The sequence below is a fragment of the Pelophylax lessonae genome (genome assembly GCF_965119305.1).
Source record: "Pelophylax lessonae genome assembly, chromosome: 6".
NCBI classification, from domain to species: domain Eukaryota; kingdom Metazoa; phylum Chordata; class Amphibia; order Anura; family Ranidae; genus Pelophylax; species Pelophylax lessonae.
The window spans coordinates 172,719,588-172,740,465 of NC_138773.1; the positions used below are offsets into that span (position 1 = coordinate 172,719,588).

At 39.8% G+C, this 20,878-nt stretch overlaps 1 protein-coding gene across 4 annotated transcripts in view; it reads right to left on the minus strand.

Annotated features, from left to right (window-relative positions):
• The window catches only part of TMEFF2 (transmembrane protein with EGF like and two follistatin like domains 2), a 915,272-nt gene that overhangs the window by 633,714 nt on the left and 260,680 nt on the right, over window positions 1-20,878 (minus strand). For all 4 annotated transcript variants that reach the window (XM_082261208.1, XM_082261209.1, XM_082261210.1 and 1 more), the window contains exon 4: window positions 10,713-10,739. In XM_082261208.1, coding sequence (XP_082117334.1) covers window positions 10,713-10,739 — 27 coding nt within the window. The remainder of the gene's footprint in view (window positions 1-10,712; window positions 10,740-20,878) is intronic.

A 20,878-nucleotide genomic window follows, 5' to 3' on the forward strand; every position in this document is an offset into this window, starting at 1 on the left:
TTAGGGACTTAGCACTAATGATTCTAAAGCCCCATACACATGCGTTGAAAATTGGTATTTTCGGCTTGTTAGTATGATGCTTCCGACAACCGACTCCGACTTTTCGGCCGAAAAAATCTGGTGTGCAGACTATAAAATGTTTGTTGGCCGTCAAAACACGGGCGATTTTCGTGCAGTCAGTACAGATTTCGACAGGGAAAAATCTGATGAGCAAGTCTGGGCATGCTCAGAGAAGAAAAAACACAAAGAAAGCAAACCAACACATGACATCACTTCTGAAGTAGATTTTTGTTGGGCGAGAAAATTCGTGTGCAGTCTAGGCACATTCCAACCAACAAAAAAACACTCTGGACAAAAGTCGGATGATTGGTCGACCTATAATCGTTGCGTGTGTACGGGGCTTACGTCTAAGGCTTTTTAGCACTTGATGCACTTTAAATATTTGCACATGTTATTTGATCTATTGCACTTCGTGATTTTTTTTTTATAGCTGCATATTGTTATTTTTTTTATTAGTAATTTGCATCTTTTTTTTGACACAAAGTGAGTTGATATGAGAGTACTTGCTTTGTATTTATAATATGTATTATTTAGCCTTTGCCATAACAAAGAAAATTAAAAAAAAAAACACTCTACATTTCCTCTAAATAAAGGTTGCAGCCCAAGATGGTTTGCATAACATGTATTATTCGTAATAATAGGCAGCCGGTTCATCTGTAGCTCTTCTGAACTATATCTATCAACATGTACTGTTTTCATTGTGACCTAAAAAGGAACTTGACTCTGCCTCCATTTATTTTAATTTTATTCCCTATTTACCTGATGCTGGGTTATGTGCAGTTAAAATACTCTCCCACTCAGCGAATCCAGCATTGTCCTGCTAAGATTAGCTTCTCTGCAGCCATTACTGAGGTCTCACACCGCCATGATCTCCTGTGATGTTATCTATAGACTGCAGACTCTTTAGATTCAGGAGCCTGGCTCCCAATGTTGCTTTGGTTATATGATTAGATTGCCTACAAACTGTACTTCTACCTTCTCCATCACCTCATCCCTCACACTTCTTCTTTGCACACCTCGTTTTTAGATTGCAAGCTCCCACCAGCAGGGCATTCCTAATACTCTTGTATTGGGTGGTATTGTAACTGTTTTCTCTCCCTTTATTTTGTAAAACACTGTGTAAACTCTTGCCGCTATATAAATCCTGAAAGATTTGAAATAAGTGGCATTGGATACACAATAATATTGCCTTCAGTTGCACAAAACACAGGAGGTTTTGTCACGTGTACAGCTGGAATATGTAAAATACATCCTTGAATGTAGGACAAGGTTCTAAAATGGGCACTTTACATCCTTGTAAGTTAAGTGACTGGGTACATTTCTCATCCCTTGCTCTGTAGAGTCAAAACAAACATTAAAAGTTACAGTATGTTCTTTAAAATATCTCATGACGTGCCAGGAGACTGAGGTCCTACTGATAGTTACATTTCTGCTAGGCTCAAAATAAGCAAACATTAGGTCAAGTGAATTTTAGTTATTCAAAAAAAAAAAAAAAATCTGTGAAGATTCCTATGCTTTGGTTATGAACCTAAAAGTAATAATCAAATAGTGAATCCATGCTAATCAGATTTTTTTATATGATGTTACTGGGTCAGGAGATAAAGGACATACTATAAAATGGTAACAACATCCCCTAAATCATATATACCAACTTGAACAAATATGGCACTTATATGGTGCTGACACAACAGATTTCTTTAAAAATAATTTTCTTTATTAAATATTCATAAAACTCATAAAAATTCATAAATATTCAGAAAAAGAATATGTATAGTTTTACCCAAAGCGGAGTTCCAGCCGTTTTTGTGTTTAATAAAAGTGTACAAAGTTTAGCTACTGACTTTTAATAAACACACACTCGCAGGATCCAGCGATGTAGCTGCCCGAAGCCTCACTCCTCTCCCTCTCCGGGGCGCCGGCAATCACAACTGTGGGCATTCGGCTGTAACAGCTTTCGGCTTCACAGCCGGGTGCACAATGCACATGCGTGAGTCGCGCTGTGCGTCTGAATGGCCGGGCAATCTTCTGGGACCTGTGATGTGTCCCAGAAGATTGCAGGGAGGGAGGGGGAAAGGAGAACTTCCACTCAAGGCGGCCCGAGCGGAAGTGGGAGCAGGTACCTGTCAAAACTAGGTCCCCCCCCCCAAAAAAAAATGAATGCCAAATGTGGCATGTAAGGGGGTCAGGAGTATTTAAAGTGGAAGTTCCACTTTTGCGTGGAACTCCGCTTTAACATCTACAGCAGAAAATATTAATGTTTTGCTTTTCCATAAAGACTACACTGTTGTTTTCCTCAACATGTTTCGCTGACAACGGCTTTGTCAGGAGAAGTGTTGTCAAATATTAGTAAGCCACAAAAAAGGTAATTTGAAAAACCATAAAGAAAATGTCAAAGTGGAAATCCTCCACAATACCATATTCTTCCTGAAATCCCACAACCAGAACAATGCCTGCAGCCTGAGAATGAGAAGCATTTGTGTCATCATCGATGCCACAGCTGTCAAGTTTCAAAGCAGCCCTTCTGGATAGTGGGCCAGAAGGATAGTGGGCCTCCACTGCAGCGTTTAAGACAGCGATTTGAGCTAAGCGGGACACACAGCCAGGGAAGTACAGCTGCTTTTCTGGCTTTTATCATAATTTCCAGCTCACTGTGACACACCATGGAGACACAGCTAATGACACTGTGGAGGCAGGTCGGTTTCTTTCCGGGCAGATAACTTCCTGCCATCCATTCAGTGTTTGGGTTTCTGATATGTGTAGTTCTACGGTTATCATTGTTTCGGGTGATGGTTTGTGAACAATTGTTTTTTGCTATACATTGCCCACAGCTGTTCAAAGCTTCTTGGAACTCTTATTTCTATTTGACTTAAAACAAATATTTTATCTTTATCATTATTATCCATGGTGACTGTTTCCATTTTGTGGAACTACAATTAACAGCCCACCTATAACAGCCAGTAAGTGTGAGCACATGTACAATGATTGGTACTATGATACTCACATCCTCCAGCGCTCCGCATTTAGGTTCTTTTGTCGTTTGTCAGCTGACATCACAGAGTCGGTTCAAACTCTGAAAAGATCCCGACAATATGGTCAGGATCCCCCCAGATGCCTGGAATGGCAGCTGACTCAGCCTCTTAACAAGCCCCTGAGAGCCTGAGCAAACTGTTCCTGCCCCTTCCACTGTCGAACGCTCCAGTGAGTACTGGAGGGACAGAGCAGAGAGCAGGTGACTGACAGCCTTCATTGAGCAGAGATCCGAGGACTGAGAACTGAGTGATCAGAGGTCGCTCAGTCTTAGCAGCGACAAGGGAGAGATGCAGCATTGGACCGATGCTGCATCCAGCTTGATGAGTATAATTTTTTTCCCCTGAAACCCATACTTTTAATTATGCACAAGCCACTGTGGCACATATTTGTGTTGATTAAGGTCTTTTCCAGCTTTATGGCTGTCATTTTAATCTGGGTTTCAAAAAGTTTTCCGTGGCAAAAAAGTGTCAGCTTGCTGTGTAGTAAAGCCATTTATTAGTCTTATATTACTTTTTGGGATCCTGTATTCTGTCCGCCAACCAAATTACCACCAAACTGGAATCAGCTGTATTTATGACACACTGATCATGGGTGAAAACTGGCACCAAGAAGAGGAGGCTGAATAGTAGTAGAATTTACGACTATGCCAGCTGAAATGTAACTTCAACCTATGTTGTTCATAACCATGATCCCCCTCCAGTAACTGAGAAAAAACATTTAGGTAACCAGATGAAAATTGATATGCTTAGTTTGGATATACTGTATAAACCTGATAACACGTTGAGGGAAAAAAAGGCAACAAGTTTATCTGCTGCCAACGTTGACGCTTTGGTTGCTAATGATGATGTTACTAAGATAATGCCCCTTTTGCCCTTTGTTTCCCAATGTTGCATAATTCAACGCAATGTTCCATTCCTAACTGTGTGCAGTCAGATTTTTCATTTAGTAACACAAAATTAGTGGGCTTTCTGCAACTTTTTTAAAATTCTGTTTGGTTGTATGACTGAATTTGCATCTGATTTGGACACAACTCGCAAAGGACCGTTTTTTGGGTCCGCACCAGAATCGAATCGCATGGGCGTTCCCACCTATGCGATCCGATTCATGTCCGAACTGACAGTTCACACTGCGATATACGAACTGATCTGGGGGGTGCCGCTAACTTTGTATTGACATCCCCAGCAATTCGCAGATGGCAGTGTGAACTGCCTGCGAGTTGAATGTGATGCGGGAACCCGCAGTGGATTTGCAGAGTTCCTGCATAGCATATATGTGAACCGGGACTTACCGTATAAAACAACACTTCAGGTTTGCATTTGGACACAAAATTATTAAAGTTAACCTGCAACAATTATCTGATTATGTTGTATAACTTTATACACTGGGGTGCTATTTGGCTTGGTAATTTTATACAAATTAATAGAATATATGATATATTTTTATTACATTTGCAAGTATGGTGGGCATGCTTGCTGACCTAATATAAAAATAAAGTCTGTTTGCAACGTTGGTTTGGTAGTAACTTATAGTTCTATATACAGTATGGAGTGTTATTTTTGTGATCATTATTCACAAAAAATTAAAATATTTCTAAACATAATTGTACATTTAACTATTAAACAGATTTTACACTGAGTTCTTAGCAAACAGTCAAACAGATCAATAAAACAATTTTCCACAGTAATCTTCTTCGGTCTGCTTGTAACACCTGCTGTTTGGCCATGCTGCTTACCTCTTTCATGCCATTGTCAAGCATGTTAACCCCTGTACTTTTCATCCTAGCTGTGCATTTATTACCGACTTCACACCCCTAATATGTACCCACCTAAACATTTTGATCCACTTGAAAAATAACATAACTTGGAAAAAAGACACTGAATGATTCAGCTCTGTGTTGTCTGCCTTTCACAAAATTTAAGCTGCTGAAAATAGTAAGTGTAGCCAAAATGTGGGAAATGCGGCAGTTTACTGTATACCATTGTATTTGCCCAGCAGTATAATATAACTATCCTAGCAAAACCATATATCAGTCTAATAGTACCTTCAAACATTCCCATATTCCCTCAGCAGTATTTAACCCCCCTACACATAGTATAGTATTATAACTCAACAGGACTTGTTCTGGACATTTTATAGATAGGCAACTCCTATTCTCATATTGATTAGTGGTTCCAAATGAATAACTACTGCAGTAGGGAATAGACACAAAAAGATACACTCCACATCTTTCCAAAATAACTGTTCTGATTTAGTTGACGCAATTGAAGGTTTTTATACACATGATTACGTAGGTATCACATTAATATTACAATTGTACTTTTATGGTAACAAGGGGCGTAACATAGGCAGGCTAATTCTAATCAGGACTCGAGAGAATGCAAATGTAATGAAAACATTATTAGTGCCGTGTGCACAATGAGTGCAGTGTGCAATACATACAAAATGTAATACAATAATATACAGGATGTACAAATTTCCTTTACAGACTATATCTCCTGTGTATCCGATCTCACATGAAGTTACTAATCCTTGCCAGACTAGAGGGCTTTGAAAATTGTACCTTTCTGTCTTACAATCCCACCTGAAAGGAAGCAAGGGTACATCTCCTTCATGGGGACACAGACAGCAAATAAAATATTGACAGAGATTATAAACTTTGACCATTATTCCAGAGAAATTGTTTTTATTGGCGCTTCTGCTTCAAGGATTTCCCTTAATTTTCAGGGGGACCACCATCAAATAGACAGTAAGTTGGGAGAATTTTCCTTACTTTTTATTTCTGTCTTACACAGAGTTTTCCCCCACTTCCTGTTTCTATTTGAAACTAGACAAGAAGTGGCAAGGTTTTCTCTTTACTCAGACAGCTAACGTTGTAATTGTTCCCCATCCAATAAGAGTCGGTTCACACTAGCACGACTTGTCAGGAGACTTGTCAGCCTGACAAGTCGCGCTCCCTCGCGGTCCATTGACCGCTACAGGACCAGTTCTAATAGGAGCGACACAAGTCGCTCCGACTTAGAAAAAGGGTCCTGTACTATTTCGGGGCGACCTCGGAGCGACTTGCATAGACTTCCATTATGTGAAGTCCCTGCAAGTCGCTCCGAAGTCGTGGTGCACGGGAATGCACAAGTCGCCCCCGAAGTAGTAAGGAGTCGTGTCGCCTCAGTGTGAACCGGCTTTTAAAATATAAAATATGTTATTATAGAAATATACACTCACCGGCCACTTTATTAGGTACACTTGTTCAATAGCTTGGTAACACAAATGACTAAGCAGCCAATCACATGGCAGCAACTCGGTGCATTTAGGCAACTAGACATGGTAAAGATGACTTGCTGAAGTTCAAACGGAGCATCAGACTGGGGAAGAAAGGGATTTAAGTGACTTTGAACGTGACATGTTTGTTGGTGCCAGACAGGCTGGTCTGGACTATTACATAGATAGTCAGGTTGAAAAAAGACACAAGCCCATCTGGCTCAACCAATAAAAAACAAAAAACAGTAAAGAAAACCCAACCATACAATCCCATATACACAATCCTACACCCGCAGTTAATCCAGAGGAAGGCGAAAATCCCCAACAATTTGCTCCAGCAGGGAAAAAAAATCTTTCCTGATCCCCCAAGAGGCAATCAAATATTCCCTGGATCAACTTTACCTATACATATTAGGTACCCATTTATATTAGGTACACCTAAGAAATAATCCAGGCCTTTTTAAAAGCAATCTAGTGAGCTGGCCAGAACCACCTCTGTATTTAAAAAAACTGCTGATCTACTGGGATATTCATGTACAACCATCTCTAGGATTTACAGAGAATGGTCCGAAAAAGAGAAAATATCCAATGAGTGGCAGTTGCATGGATGAAAATGCCTTGTTGAAGTCAGAGGTCAGAGAAGAATGGGCAGACTGGTTTGAGATGTTAAAAAGGCAATAGTAACTCAAATAACCACTTGTTACAAACAAGGTATGCAGAATACCAACTCCAAATGCGCAACACATCAAACTCTGAAGCAGATGGGCTACAATAGCAGAAGACCACACTGGACACCACTCCTGTCAGCTAAGAAAAGGAAACTGAGGCTACACTTCGCAAAGGCTCACCAAAATTGGACAATGGAAGATTGAAAAAACGTTGCCTGGTCTGATATGTATCTATTTCAGCTGCCACATTCAGATGCTAGGGTCATAATTTAAATAAACAACATGAAAGGATGGATCCATTCTGCCTTGTATCAACGGTTCAGGCTGGTGGTGGTGGTGTAATGGTGTGGGGGATATTTTCTTGGCACACCTTGGGCCCCTTAATGACTATTGAGCATTATTTAAATGCCATGGCCTACCTGAGTATTGTTGCTGACCATGTCCATCCCTTCTTGACTACAGTGTACCCATCTTCTGATGGCTACTTCCAGCAGGATAATGCACCATGTCACAAAGCTCAGATGATCTCAAACTGGTTTCATGAACATGACAATGAGTTCACTGCACTCCAATGGCCTTCAGAGTCACCAGATCCCAATCCAAGAGAGCACTTTTAGGATGTGGTGGAACGAGAGATTCACATCATGGATGTGCAGCCGCCAATTCTGTAGCAACCGCGTGATGCTATCATGTCAATATGGACCAAAATCTCAGGAATGTTTCCAATATCTTGTTGATTCTATGCCACGTAGAATTAGGTTAGTTTTGAAGGCAAAACGGGGTCCAACAAAGTACTAGCAAGGTTTTTCTAATGAAGTGGCCATTGAGGGTATATAAGAAAGGATGAGCTGGACTTTAATGCTTCATTAAATTATTTAGCAATAAGTATATAACCAGTGAAGTTAGGACTCTTGACCAATGTATAACAGTAACAACAAGAATTTCTTGAACCCTAAAAACAAGCCAGCAGTGGAAATTTCCATATTTCTATCGTGAAAACTTCTTATTTAGAAGTTTGCTGTCATCTATGGGTCCAAAAACACGTCCCTGTATAACAAACCATAGAAATTTAATGACTCTTTATAGACAAATGTCGGCTTCCCCATCACTTTCATGATTAGAAACCAGAATAAATAGACAGGATAGTTTCTCCAAACAGGGACACAGGCAGCAATAAAAACAGGGGTTTTAACAATGAATCACTACAAACCGATTTTACATACTGTAACATTTCGGGGCGATTCAACTCAAGTGGTGCATGCGATTTGAAGACGTAGTGCCAGTCCAGACTACATTTTTAAGGGCATGGCAGCCCACTTTTATTTAAAGGCATAAAGAAAGTTCACCAAACAGCAATTTTCCCTCACAGGGGTTCCACCATTACTGTATATCTGTTAAGTTCAGCCTCCTGGCTTACTCACATGCAATATGGCTGCTTCAGGCCTCACAACTAGGCCTAAGGTCTGATCCTCAGACCAACACAAGTGTCCTTTGTCAAGCTCCCTTGTAACTTCCTTGAGATCAGCTTTATACTGCGCTGTTGCGGACTACATCTGCCTCCTGCAGACCTGTAAGCTCTGGCTGCCAACTGCGGCCTCTCTCTCAAGGATGGTGGGAGCCCTCCTGACTCCCATACACAGAACTCATGTCTGTCGGTTGGAGCCCTCCTGACTCCCATACAAAGAAATCATGTCTGTCGGTTGGAGTCCTCCTGACTCTTCAGGTGCAGCTGTCTCCAACTGGGAGCCCTGAATGCTAACCCTGAAAATAATATGAACCCGGCCCACAGGTGTGCAATCAGCAGGCCTGTCTTAATCAAAACCAGGTGTAGATTGCTAACACACACAGTGACCCGGGGTCAGCTCTCTACAATACATTTTAAAGACGAACATCATATTTATCCAAAACACAATACACATTTGCTTGGCCAATGGGTAGATATGTTGTAAAATAGTGTAATTTTTTTTTTAAATCTGGCAAAAACATGCAAATGAGCTCCAACAGTTAATAGTTTTTCTCTGAGGAGTGGAGGGGATAAAAGAAGGTAGTTTGTAAATGGCAGTATCCCAACATCTCTAGGACAAGTTTCTTCTACTGGTGGTGCAGAACATATGCACAGCTAAATCTAGTGGCTGATGTAGAGATTCATATCTCTAGGGAAGCAAGAGGTAATGGGTTTCATCCAGTTTTGTATGGTGCAGAGAAGGAAGAGTAGACATCAGACATGAAGCATGTTTAAACATTACTACATCTTAGGAGCTTTTAGAGGAATGTGTATATCAACACAGTTAGGATCCATTTATAAAAAAAAAAAATCACCGTGCAAATGCCTCAAGCATCTTCACAGCTGTCACCAATAATCACTGCAATTTGTTTAACCACTTAAGCCCCGGAAGATTTTATCCCCTTCCTGACCAGGGCCTATTTTGCGATTCGGCACTGCGTGACTTTAACAGACAATTGCGCGGTCGTGCGACGCTGTACCTAAACTAATTTGACGTCCTTTTTTTCCCACAAACAGAGCATTCTTTTGGTGGTATTTGATCACCTGTGCGATTTTTTGATTATGCGCTATAAACAAAAAATAGCGTAAATTTTGCAAAAATAGCAATATTTTTCACATTTTTTTTATATGAAATTCCCCCCAAAAAAATGTAAAAATCAAAATTTTTTAACATTTTCGGCCAATTTGTTTTATGCTACATATGTTTGGTAAGAAAAATCGCAAAAAGCGTATTTTGATTGGTTTGCGCAAAAATTATCGCGTTTACTAACAAAGGGAAAGATTTTTGTCATTTTTGTTGTTTTTTTTAACTTATAATGGCGGCGATCTGCGATTTATTTTGCGGTACTGCAACATTGCGGCAGACAGATCGGACCCTTGACTGACATTTTTGACACTTTTGGGGTTACCAGTAACATTTCTACAGTAATCAGTGCTATACATATGCACTGTTACTGTAAAATTACACTGGCAGTGAAGGGGTTAACTTTTTTTGAGAGGGAGGGGTGGTGTGTGTCACTAGGGGCATGATTCTAACTGTGATTGGCTGTGGCTTGAGCTGTAGGAACAGTGATCAACGGTCCTACATAGTAGAACCGTATGATCACTGTTTCTACACAGGGGAGAATGACAGGCAGCTTGTTTACATCAGCCGCCAGCCTTTCTCCCTCTGCAGCGACGATTGCCGAGTGACCGGCGGACATCGGGTCCGCCAGTCACACGCGCGGGGGGGTCCGTGAACACGCGGGAGCGCTAGCAATGTAGATCTACGTCACTCTGCCTGTGAGGGGCTGACTGCCGACGTAAATAGTCGTGCGGCAGTCGGCAAGTGGTTAAGATGTTTACTTCCTCTGACTGGCAGCTCCATCCAGTTAATATAATGAAGTATTTTTGTAAAAAAAAAAACAATCATTAAAATACCACATTATGGCCACTAGATGAAGCTGACAATAATAGGAAGTAAACATATTACACAAATGACAGTGATTACTGGTGGTAGCTTTGCGCTTTGCACCGTCATTTTTAATTTTTTTTTATAAATGTGCTACTAAGTATTTCTATACAGAGGCTTGTAATTACCGTGGCATTTTGTTAGGGGGAACATGTAGATAAGCACACTGTTTCATGAAGTTCTTTTTTAATCATGGAACCTTTTTTTTTTCACAAAATAGATCATATAATTGCATAATCCCTACCTCCATCGCCTGAGCCAGAGCCTCCCTCTGAAATGAAAAGGAAAAAAAAAAAAATCAGAGAACAATTTTGACAGAATATGTAAAATCAAGTGAAGGATTCATTGTTCAAAACACATTACAATCAAGAAAAGCAGTTTTACAACTTTCTAATCTATTGTCTGTTAATTTTCGTTTAACTTTTCATAAACCAAAGTATTTAATTTCTTCTTATTAGTTTTTACTTTTTCACCAATATGAATTTTCTTATTAATAAATGTACGGTAAAAACCAACAGCAAATGCAGCTAAATGCAACTACAAAGCAAAGAAGATGTTAAATCACCTAAAGGGCCCATTCATACTTATTGGTTTGTTTTAGTGCGTTAATGCACATGAATTAACACTCATTAGCATGCATTCAATTAAGGTACCCCATTATTCATGGAAGGATTGGAAATGCACCACAATGGATGAAAAAATACATGTCCCCTTTTCAAAAATGCAGTGCACCATGTGTTGGCTCTCTACAGTACAAGTGTGTTGGGGTGCCATGCCCAAGTGTGAACGGGCCCAAAAAGTTACCAATAACATTTGTAATGCAATTTACACAACTGCTGAGAAGCATAGGCTTAAATCAAAATTGATAATTCAGTAACCTTGCCTATATCAAGAAAACACACGCAGAACAATTTCGTTGGAATGGGCAAGGCCACAGATTTATTTAAGAATTTAAACAGACAATTTTCCAGCGTAAACAATTTTAACCCGTGCCAGTCATAGTTGTACTGGGAGCAAATTTTAATGTTAGGTTAAGCAAGTGTAAAGGGGCCTGTTCTTACCAGAAGTGCTGGACAGATGTTAGACTAATTCTAACTTCAATCAAGGGCATAGCCCATTAAAGGGTAACTCCACTTATGTGGGGAAAAAAATAGCAAAAAAAAAAAAATACATATAGCACATACAATTGTAACACAAGTCAAATTGTAATTGAATGTTATTAAAAATGACCTTTCCTTTTCAATCTGCAGCTCTGTAATTGCCTGTAAAATGCAAGGCAATATGGCTACCTGGAGATGTGGTGTACAGAATGCCCCCTGAATGTCATTTCCTGCTTGTGTGATTGGCTCACTGATTTTCCCAGAAGTCTGCACCAAGATACAAATTACATTTTGGGCATTCCCTGCAACAAAAATGTCATTTTTGGTGTTATACTCTCAAAGGGAAATCATGTCTAAAGGGATGCAGGCCCTGCCACTTTCCTCATTAGAGCCCTACAGGTGAAGCAGCTGATTGATAATTATAAAACCACTCCCACACATGAATTACACACATGGGATAGGGACAAACAGCAGAACAGAAATATTAATTTCATTAGAATAACAAAAGGTAGGAATCTGCAACAATGTTTTTTTTTTCTCAACAAAAGTAGAGTTAGACCGCATTCACACTGAAGCGGCATGACTCCTGCATGACTTCGAGGGAGACCTGTGAAGTCCCGTGCATCGCCTGACAAGTCACGGTAGTGTCAATGGAGACTTACTCTTTTAGGAAACTTTTCTCGCTGGAAAAAAAAAAATGCTGAGTAAGCTGTGACTGACCACATCTAGGGCAGAAGGAAAGGCAACTCTTCTAGTCACAGTTTCTTAAAGGCATTTTACTTCAGAAGCAACTTTTAAAGACGCTAAGGCCCCACCCCATCATAGCCAATCATCTGTAACCACTTTGCATATACGTGCTACCATGCCCAACTCCTAGCCATGCCCCCATCAGTCAAGGCTCCCTTTTCTTATGGGGGTCAAGGGGCCTTCATGACGTTCAAAGAAATGCAAAATGTATTTATTATTTCAGTCAGAGTTGGGTTCACACAAAGCGACCAGCACACACTAATTTATAGTATATCAAGCAATTCAAATGAGGCTACCTTCAGTGAAAAGCACATGTCAAAATAAAGAATATGAGATATAGAAGCTGAACTTACAAACAGATCTTGACATTTCCTTTACACATTAAGCTACATCCTCCTGGGCCTCCCATTTAATTACAACTTTATATTCACTTCCAGGCACAGTTTATAGTCATCATATCCCTCCAAACACTTTGAAATATGAAATGATTACCACATTTGTGTATCCTATGTTATAGTTACTTTTCCTGCAATGTCTCATAAAATGCCTGATGACCACTGGTGGTTCAAGCAGCACTTGGAATCATTTGGCAAATTAGGAAGAAGCTTTTATCTTCAGCCATGATGGCAACCTGATAATGAGTAAGGAGTAAGTATACATTGCCTTGTATGATATCAGCAACATGACATTCAAACGGGTCTTTAAGGTGTTGGTGTGGGCAAGAAGTCCCTCCTGGGGAAAAATTAAGGAAATGTAGAAACCACACAAGGTAGAATGTCTGGGACATTTATGTGACGTAACTTAACAGGTGTTGTATAAGAAGGAAAATTTTTGACAGCTGTTGTGTAAGAAAAATTTTGTTCCTTCGGTGTATTTATAGAGAGTCAACAACATGTATTTATCTGTAATAGATACCTATATAGATAGAGGGATAATATAATATCCAATGTTTGCCACTCAACACATATCAGAGACAAAAAATGGGCCAGAGGGCGCAGCAAAGGACTGTAGTACATATAAACCAAAAGGGCAAGACTAGCTTAAGCCTTGCCGAAACATTGAAATAAAACCTTCATTGTGAGTCCACACAATCAATAGTAGGACATATAGATAGACAGACAGACAGACAGACAGACAGACAGACAGACAGACAGACAGATAGACAGATAGACAGATAGACAGATAGACAGACAGAAAGATAGAGAGATAGAGAGATAGATAGATAGATAGATAGATAGATAGATAGATAGATAGATAGATAGATAGATAGATAGATAGATAGATAGATAGATAGATAGATAGATAGATAGATAGATAGATAGATAGATAGATAGATAGATAGATAGATAGATAGATAGATAGATAGATAGATAGATAGATAGATAGATAGATAGAGTTGTGCTCAAAAGTTTACATACTCTGGGAGAACTTATGATTTCTTGGCCATTTTTCAGAGAATATGAATGATAACACAAAAACTTTTCCTTCACTCATGGTTAGTGTTTGGCTGAAGCAATTTATTATCAACCAACCGTGTTTACTCTTTTTAAATCATAATGACAACAGAAACCACCCAAATGACCCTGATCAAAAGTTTACATACCCCAGTTCTTAATACTGTGTTTTTCCCCCTTTAACATCAATGACAGCTTGAAGTCTTTTGTGGTATTTGTGGATGAGGCTCTTTATCTTCTCAGATGGTAAAGCTGCCCATTCTTCCTGGCAAAGAGCCTTCAGTTCCTGTAAATTCGTCGGCTGTCTTGCATGAACTGCACATTTAAGATCTCCCCAGAGTGGCCCAATGAATTGAGGTCAGTAGACTGAGATGGCCACTCCAGAACCTTCACTTTATTCTGCTGTAGCCAATGACAGATGGACTTGGTCTTGTGTAAAAGCGGAGTTCCAGCCATTCACTCACCTGTCCAACGGTCCAGCGATGCGGCCGCCCGAAGCCTCGATCCTCTCCCTCGGCGCCGGCATCACTGCTGTGGGCACCCGGCTGTGACAGTTTGCGGCTTCACAGCCGGGTACCCACTGCGCATGCGCGAGTCGCGCTGCGCGCCGTGATTGGCCGGCAATCTTCTGGGACCTCTGACGTGTCCCAGAAGATTGCAGGGAGGGAGGGGGAGAGGAGAACTAGCGTTCAGGGTCCCGCGGCGCTCCGAGCGGAAGTGGGAGCGGGTACCTGTCAAAACTAGGTACCCGCTCCCCCCCCAAAAAAATGACATGCCAAATGTGACATGTCAGGGGGAAAGGACTCCCTAAAGTGGAAGTTCCACTTTTGGGTGGAACTCCGCTTTAGGATCATTGTCATGTTGGAATGTCCAAGTACGTCCCATGCGCAGCTTCCGGGCTGATGAATGCAAATTTTTTGATAACATACTGCATTCATCTTGCTATCAATTCAGACCAAATTTCCTGTGACTTTGTAGCTCACACATCCCCAAAACATCAGCGATCGACCTCTGTGTTTCACAGTAGTAGGAATGGTGTACCTTTCATCATAGGCCTTGTGGACTCCTCTCCAAATGTAGTGTTTGTGATTGTGGCCAAACAGCTCAATTTTGGTCTCATCACTCCAAATGACTTTGTGGCAGAAGGTTTGAGGCTTGTCTCTGTGCTGTTTGGTGTATTGTAAGTGGGATACTTTGTGGCATTTGCATAGTAATGGCTTTCTTCTGGCGACTCGACCATGCAGCTCATCTTTCTTCAAGTGCCTCCTTAGTGTGCATCTTGAAACAGCCACACCACATGTTTTCAGAGAGTCCTGTATTTCCCCTGAAGTTATTTGGGGGTTTTTCTTTACATCCCGAACAGTTGTGGCTGAAATCTTAGTTGGTCTACCTGACCGTGGTTTGGTTTTAACAGAACCCCTCATTTTCCACTTCTTGATTAGAGTTTGAACACTGCTGACTGACATTCTCAATTCCTTGGATATTTTTTTATATCCCTTTCCTGTTTTATACAGTTCAACTACCTTTTCCCACAGATCATTTGACAATTCTTTGTCTTTCCCCATGACTCACAGACTCCAGAAACGTCAGTGCAGCACTGGATGAAAGATGCAAGGGTCTGTCAGGAGTCCAGAAACTTACTGATCTTTTATACACACACTAATTACAAGCAAACAGATCACAGGTGAGGATTAAGGATGATCGAACTTTTGAAAAGTTCGGTTCGACCAGAACACCCGAATTTTCCAAAAGTTCGGTTCGGATTTCAGAACCCCATTGAAATCAATGGGACCCGAACTTTGGTAATCAAAAAACACAATTTTGAAGCCCTAAAACCCAATAAATGCCCCTAAAAAGTGCCAAGGGTTCTGGGTCATGCCCCATTAACTATTAATCACACAAAAAAAGTTCTTAAAAATTGTCATTTTTGATAAAAAAGCCAATTATTGAAAAATTAAAAAAAAAAGAGATTTTTTGATTTTTACTTTGGATTTAGTATCTGGGGGGGTCTAAAAGGAGTGCATGTGAAGTTTCAGCTCTGTAGCATGTCCAGAACCATGAAAAAAAAAAAGATAATTTTTCAGTAGAACAGGGATGTGGGTCGGGACCCTCCTTTAACTTTAACACCTATATGATCTTTTTTTCTGGTTCTGGACATGCTACAGAGCTGAAACTTCACAGGTACACCTTTTAGACCCCCCAGACACAAAATCACACAAAAAAGTTCTTAAAAATTGTCATTTTTGATAAAAAAGCCAATTATTGAAAAATTAAAAAAAAAAAAAAGAGATTTTTTGATTTTTACTTTGGATTTAGTATCTGGGGGGTCTAAAAGGTGTACATGTGAAGTTTAAGCTCTGTAGCATGTCCAGAACCAGAAAAAAAAGATCGTTTGTATTAGAAAACTTTCTGACAGGGGGTTTGCTTCGCTCCTGTAACACCTTGCCGGTTTAATAGAAGGCATTTTTTTGGGATCTTTGCAGTCAGGAAAAACATCTGAACTTGTGTATAGTGGTACTGTGCACAAGTTCTGATGTTTTGCCTGCCTCCAAAAACCCCCAAAAAATGCCAGCAAAAACACACCTGGGCATTTTTTTTTGACGCTAGCGTTTTTTTTGGCATTTTTTGGGGTTCTTTTGAGGCAGGCAAAACATCTGAACTTGTGTATAGTGGTGTATATACACACATCCATATATTTATATACACACCTAGACATATATAGGTGTGATAGTAGCAGAAATATATGCTTGCGCTAATGAAATCATTTACAGTAATATATTTCTGCTACTATCACACCTATATATGTCTAGGTGTGTATATAAATATATCTATGTGTGTATATATACCACTATACACAAGTTCAGATGTTTTGCCTGCCTCAAAAGAACCCCAAAAAATGCCAAAAAAAACGCTAGCGTCAAAAAAAAATGCCCAGGTGTGTTTTTGCTGGCATTTTTTGGGGTTTTTTGGAGGCAGGCAAAACATCAAAACTTGTGCACAGTACCACTATACAAAAGTTTAGATGTTTTTCCTGACTGCAAAGATCCAAAAAAATGCCTTCTATTAAACCGGCAAGGTGTTACAGGAGCGGAGCCAACCCCCTGTCAGAAAGTTTTCTAATACAAACAATCCTTTTTTTTCTGGTTCTGGACATGCTACAGAGCTGAAACTTCACAGGTACACCTTTTAGACCCCCCCCCCCAGACACAAAATCGCACAAAAAAAGTTCTTAAAAATTGTCATTTTTGATAAAAAAAAAAAAGCCAATTATTGAAAAAATTAAAAAAAAAAGAGATTTTTTAATTTTTACTTGGGATTTAGTATTTGGGGGGTCTAAAAGGTGTGCATGTGAAGTTTCAGCTCTGTAGCATGTCCAGAACCATGAAAAAAAAAAAGATAATTTTTCAGTAGAACAGGGATGTGGGTCGGGACCCTCCTTTAACTTTAACACCTATATGATATTTTTTTCTGGTTCTGGACATGCTACAGAGCTGAAACTTCACAGGTACACCTTTTAGACCCCCCCAGACACAAAATCACACAAAAAAGTTCTTAAAAATTGTCATTTTTGATAAAAAAGCCAATTATTGAAAAATTAAAAAAAAAAAAGAGATTTTTTGATTTTTACTTTGGATTTAGTATCTGGGGGGTCTAAAAGGTGTACACGTGAAGTTTCAGCTCTGTAGCATGTCCAGAACCAGAAAAAAAAAGATTGTTTGTATTAGAAAACTTTCTGACAGGGGGTTTGCTTCTTGCTTCTCTCCTGTAACACCTTGCCGGTTTAAAGCGGTTGTAAACCCTATAAAAAAACCTGCAAGACAAAGGCATAATGAGCTAGTATGCATCGCATACTAGCCCATTATGTGTAACTTACCTTAAAACGAAGCCCCGACACGGACCCCCGGACATCGCTGCAGGCGCTGCCATGATCCCTCGTCGTCTCTTCCGGGTTCGGCGGCTCCGGCGCGCTGATTGGCCGGAAGAGACGCTCCGGCGCGATGATTGGCCAGAGCCGCGATGACGTCACTCCCGCGCATGCGCACGGGAGTGATTTTTCCGGCAAGCTCCCGGCAACTTAATTGAAGGTCCCCCCGGACCTTCAGAGCGCATGCGCCGCTCGCGCGAGCGGCTGCATGTACTGTAAATATCTCCTAAACCGTGCCGGTTTAGGAGATATTATTTGTACCTACAGGTAAGCCTTATTATAGGCTTACCTGTAGGTAAAAGTGTCAAAAAGCACTATACTACCGCTTTAATAGAAGGCATTTTTTTGGGATCTTTGCAGTCAGGAAAAACATCTGAACTTGTGTATAGTGGTACTGTGCACAAGTTCTGATGTTTTGCCTGCCTCCAAAAATCCCCAAAAAATGCCAGCAAAAACACACCTGGGCATTTTTTTTGACGCTAGCGTTTTTTTTGGCATTTTTTGGGGTTCTTTCGAGGCAGGCAAAACATCTGAACTTGTGTATAGTGGTAATAAAAAGAAAAGAGAAGGCGCCTGGCCCTTTAAATAAAAGATTGTTGAACCTGCTGCCCTTTTAATTGTAATAAAACAATAAATAGGTATATATCATAGGTAAAAAGGCGCTGGTAATCTTAATATATCACGTGTTATAAAAATTAATAGGTGATTTAAAGTGTAATATATGTGATTAAAAATTGCTACAAATATATATATGATCTACTATTGGTGCAATTAGCAAAGAAAAGTGCATACCAGTGCAATTTCAATTCAGAAGTGTTTGTGCTTCTCAAAGTAAATTAATCCACAAAGGTGTGGATCAGTGAACCAATAAATAGATATATAAAGAATTCCATACAAAAATCACATAAGAATATATAAAAATATAAATATATAAATGTGCTCCAAGTAGTGTTTAAAAGTCCAGGCAATAGCATGCAATCAAAATTGTGCTTGGTGGATTCTTATTAATCCCTTCACAGTGCTCCAGGTGCTGGGATGTGACAACCGTCAATTAAGAAGTGCTTGTGCTTCTCAAAGTAAATTAATCCACAAAGGTGTGGATCAGTGAACCAATAAATAAATATATAAAGAATTCCATACAAAAATCACATAAGGATATATAAAAAAATCACATAAGAATATATAAAAAAGTATAAATATATAAATGTGCTCCAAGTAGTGTTTAAAAGTCCAAGCAATAGCATGCAATCAAAATTGTGCTTGGTGAATTCTGATTAATCCATTCACAGTGCTCCAGGTGCTGGGATGTGACAACCGTGGCCTCTTACCAGCTAGCAGCAGGTCACAAGGACCCCCAACGCCTGTGATCCCTTTATTGGGTGGATCAGACCTCTCCTCGATTGCTTGGATCTCTGGCTCCTATATTACTCGAGTTGGACCATGTAGTCCCCCCATACACATAAAGATATAGAAGAACAAATAGCCTCCAATAGTGAAATACTGTTTTATTCTCCAAAAAACATACACTATAAGGTGACAATTAGCCTCTTACTATTTGTTGTGCCCTCCTGGCACTGGGCAATTCGGCAGTACAAAATCGTTTTTTTGGGTCTTAGGAAGATATTCTCCGGGGATCTGCAGCACCCTGTATCTCCTTTCCCCCTTTCTTTGTATTGCAGCGGTGGATGTGTATCCCAGCCTCTGTTCCGAATGCCTCTGTGTGTTACTTCCGGGTTAGCATTGACCACAATGCATTTCGCTTAACGAGCTTCCTCAGGCAGTCTATGCTGGCCCTGTCAGTCACATCTTAAGTATCGCTATCTCTATTATGATTGGCCGGTGTTTAATTTTGCTTTTGTAGCGCCATTCATTTATTTTTATTGACATTAAGTGCCGATCTGTATATTTAACAGGATGGTATCGATTTATTACGTGTGTCAGAAAGTTTTCTAATACAAACAATCCTTTTTTTTTCTGGTTCTGTACATGCTACAGAGCTGAAACTTCACAGGTACACCTTTTAGACCCCCCAGACACAAAATCACACAAAAAAAGTTCTTAAAAATTGTCATTTTGATAAAAAAAGCCAATTATTGAAAAAATAAAAAAAAAAAGAGATTTTTTGATTTTTACTTTGGATTTCAGATCTGGGGGGTCTAAAAGGTGTACATGTGAAGTTTCAGCTCTGTAGCATGTCCAGAACCAGACAAAAAAAGATTGTTTGTATTAGAAAACTTTCTGACAGGGGGTTTGCTTCGCTCCTGTAACACCTTGCCGGTTTAATAGAAGGCATTTTTTTGGGATCTTTGCAGTCAGGAAAAACATCTGAACTTGTGTATAGTGGTACTGTGCACAAGTTCTGATGTTTTGCCTGCCTCCAAAAACCCCATAAAAATGCCAGCAAAAACACACCTGGGCATTTTTTTTTTTGACGCTAGCGTTTTTTTTGGCATTTTTTGGGATTCTTTTAAGGCAGGCAAAACATCTGAACTTGTGTATAGTGGTATATATACACACATACATATATTTATATACACACCTAGACATATATAGGTGTGATAGTAGCAGAAATATATTACTGTAAATGATTTCATTAGCGCAAGCATATATTTCTGCTACTATCAAACCTATATATGTCTAGGTGTGTATATAAATATATGGATGTGTGTATATACACCACTATACACAAGTTCAGATGTTTTGCCTGCCTCAAAAGAACCCCAAAAAATGCCAAAAAAAACGCTAGCGTCAAAAAAAAATGCCCAGGTGTGTTTTTGCTGGCATTTTTGGGGGGTTTTTGGAGGCAGGCAAAACATCAGAACTTGTGCACAGTACCACTATACACAAGTTCAGATGTTTTTCTTGACTGCAAAGATCCCAAAAAAATGCCTTCTATTAAACCGGCAAGGTGTTACAGGAGCGAAGCAAACCCCTTGTCAGAAAGTTTTCTAATACAAACGCTCTTTTTTTTCTGGTTCTGGACATGCTACAGAGCTGAAACTTCACATGTACACCTTTTAGACCCCCCAGATACTAAATCCAAAGTAAAAATCAAAAAATCTCTTTTTTTTTTTAATTTTTCAATAATTGGCTTTTTTATCAAAAATGACAATTTTTAAAGAACTTTTTTTGTGTGATTTTGTGTCTGGGGGGTCTAAAAGGTGTACCTGTGAAGTTTCAGCTC